Genomic DNA, 3,212 nt, shown 5'->3' with positions numbered 1-3,212 from the left:
CCCTTGCCCCCCCGGGCCCTCACCGAGATCGCGCCCTGCACGATGTCCCCGGCCATCGACGCGCGGATCGTCTCGCTGGGCCTCAACACCGCCGTCGTCGTAATGGAGGTCGTGCTGCCGGCGACCGTGTTCGGGTAGCTGGCGTCGCCCTTGTCGGGGGCGTTGCGCGTCGCGGACTCGACCTGCTGATTGAGCAGGTCCTTGGTTGCATCATAGTCCTGGCGCTTGATGACCTGGGTGGCCTGGCTGTCGATGAGGTAGGACTTATCGCCGTCGGGGGTGGACGCCTCGATCTGGGCGTTGTTGCTGATCAGGTCGCGGGCGGACGGGAGCCTCATTCGGCTGAAGTGCTGGTTGGCGAAGATGTTCGTGCCCGTGAGGCGCTGGTCGTCGACAAAGTACTGCGACAGGCCGCGGAGGGCGCTGCGGCGGGCAGGAACGTCTGCGATGCGCAGGGCGCAAGGGGGTGGAGGGAGGGTGGCGCAGGCGGCGGGCTTGGCTGCTATTTGTTGGGAGAGTCAAGCTGACGAGGCGAGGGGGACCCACAGTGCACTTCTGCATTTGTCAGCAGCAGTGCTGCTAGTGCTGTCATTGCACCACAGCGCAACCCCTTGACTCGCTTTGCCGCTGCATTTTGGGCAAGCTGTTTTGGCCCAGGAACCGCCAGGGCGCAACCACACCGGCAGCGCACCTCTCAGGGGACGTGCAGCGCCGCACACGTTGGCGTAGACGCACAGCGCCAGCAGTGTCACAATAACCTTCATTTTTCTGATCGCAATGGGGTCGTTGGGACGGCGTGGTGCGTGAAGGTGTGCCCAAGCGCCTGATCGAAAAAGCTGGTGAAGCGGCTGGATCACAGAGGCCGTAGAAAGCACGAGTGTAGCAGCAGAGTATCTTGACACGGTGCCGCACGATGTCTCACGATTCACAGACCCAGCGAGGGAGTTTTGGGCGCGGGCGCGAGCAGGCGAGCTGATGAGAGTGTTGGGTTGTGAATGTGTTATGCCAACAATATATGTTTCTTTCAACGGGCATCTCACGTGTGTGTCAGCCCGTGCTGGTGACCCATTGCAGCATGTGGGCGGCTTCGCCAGGACGCAACGAAACAGCAGCCTGGTAGATGTGCGACATGCGACCCAACAGCTGCGGGCGCATCCATGCATTCACAAAATTCTATAACGAGACGATTTGCATAGCCTGCGTGCTTGCGGCATACGATGCTGCCCATGTGGGTGGAGCCGTCGCATCCGTCGGTTTCAGCTAGCAGGGCGCTCAAGTCGCCGAGGTCTGGTGTTAATGATGACGTCCCAAGGACCGCGCTTGGCGCCTGGTGTATTGATATAACTGTTCAATGAAAGCAGCAACATGATGTCATATTTGGCATGCAATATCAGACTTGGATCGTGGCCGTGATATTTTGAGGGAGGCAGCAGGGCGTAGTGCTCTATCTGCACAACACGCCCTCGGGTGATCGACAATGTGGATGATTCCGCTGCAATGCTTTGCAACGCTGACGCTGACAGTGCGCCGCAACATCCACGCGACTCAGGATGTGCTCTGGTGAGGATCACAGGGAGAGGGTAAAAGTTCGGTGGTATTGTAGTGACGCCTGCGCAGCACTGGTGCCACACAGGCCATGGCCCGCGCCGTAGCAGTAGCGCGATAATCATCTTGGGTGCCAGATTCTGCACAACTTCATTTGCATACAATAATAGTATAATGCCACGGTTGATCTCATCGTCGATCGCGTGTTTGTCAGCGTTTGTGTACTGATTTACACCTGATCTTTGTAGCCGATGCATGTATGCGAGTCTGCCAGCCGGCCAGCCGCTGCGCCCCGTGCTGGACACCTCGGACGGCGCTGCCATGTGCGAGCTGTCGCAGCACCCGCCCCTGGTGCTGCTGCTAGTGAAGGGCCTCCCGGGCTCTGGCAAGACAACCGTGGCCAGGTGCGTCCGATAATGACCATCTCCGGCACTTGCTGGTTCCTTTGCATCCTCATGAAGCCCCGTTACCATCAAATCTGCACATTACGGCCGGGTTGCCACCTGCGCAGGCACCTGGCGCGCCGGCTGCGTTGGCCCCTAATCGACAAAGACGACGCCCGCGACTGCCTCCAGCCCCTTGCTGCAGCTGCAGCTCTGGGGCGGTCACCTGCTGCTGGCCCCGCAACACACAGCACCCACCCAACACGCAGCTGTGGCGCGGAGGGCGCCGGTCCAGCATCGCTACCGCCGGTTCAGCTGCTGGCCGGCCCAGCCCCAGCAGCGGCAGCAGACTGGAACGCGCTCTCTTATGACATAATGTTCCGCTACGCGGGGACGCAGCTGTCACTCGGGTTGTGCGTGATCTTGGACTGCCCTTTCGCTCGGCCAGGCTTGTATCAACGTGCAGTGGGGTTGGCGCGGCAGGTGAGCAGGCATATCATTAGTAGGGCCGCCAGCGGCACCCGGTCACCGCAGTCGCGCTTCTTCGGCCGCTGTCGCCAGTGGCGGCCGCTGCACGCGCCAGCCCCAGTGCTGCTGCGCGAACGAGGCAGGGGCATCATCAGCACATGCGGCGCTGCCCTCCTGGCACGGGGCGCCGGGAACCCTGGCGAAGCGCCCTTTTGCGCGCCTCCTTGGTGATAGATCGCCCTGCTGTGTCTGCAACCCATGCAAATCGTCGCTTCTGCGTGGTGCCCGCGCTCACTCTTCTCAAACAATGTCAAAACCGGACACGTGCGCAGCATGGCGCAGAGGTCGCCTTGCTTGACTGCCTCCCCGCTGACGAGGCGGTCTGGCGGGCGCGGCTGGAGGGGCGCGGCGCGCGGGACGCAGGGACGGAGCGCTGCCACAAGCCGGGAAGCTGGGGGGATCTGCAGCGCTTGCTGGACAGGTGCGCGGGGCGCAGACACACCCAGCGCCCTCGCATGCGCGGGCACGGACATTATCGCGCCGGGCGCGTGCTCTGCTGCGGTGCGGCTTCCTGCGCCCTGCTGGGCAGGCGCCACCGTGCGGCGTCGCGCCGCGCCAGCGGCCCACGCGCGCCCAGAGGCGGCCGCCAGGGGCTCCCCTCCGCGGGCCTTCAACCTAGGCTTCCCGCTCGGGAGATCGGTGTTTGATTCCACCTCTTGCGCGGACAGCCACCCAGCCACCAAGGGCGCCACACGCACCCCCACGGGCCTCGCCACCCAGGGCTTTGCGACCTCCGCCTGCCCGCCCCTCCCCACC

The 3,212-nt window shown here is 63.3% G+C and overlaps 1 protein-coding gene across 1 annotated transcript; it reads right to left on the bottom strand.

The window, feature by feature from the left end:
- Positions 1-19: 19 nt before the first annotated feature.
- Positions 20-764, bottom strand: MNEG_15543 (hypothetical protein; the record flags this gene model as incomplete). Its single annotated transcript, XM_014035986.1, has 3 exons — positions 20-35; positions 88-442; positions 692-764. The coding sequence occupies 3 exons, from the start codon at positions 762-764 to the stop codon at positions 20-22; spliced, it is 444 nt and encodes a 147-aa protein (XP_013891440.1).
- Positions 765-3,212: the final 2,448 nt, after the last annotated feature.

This window comes from Monoraphidium neglectum (genome assembly GCF_000611645.1).
Source record: "Monoraphidium neglectum strain SAG 48.87 unplaced genomic scaffold scaffold05422, whole genome shotgun sequence".
Lineage (NCBI taxonomy): Eukaryota > Viridiplantae > Chlorophyta > Chlorophyceae > Sphaeropleales > Selenastraceae > Monoraphidium > Monoraphidium neglectum.
Note: the sequence above shows the minus strand (reverse complement) of the source record. Positions and strands in the feature narration are given on the sequence as shown.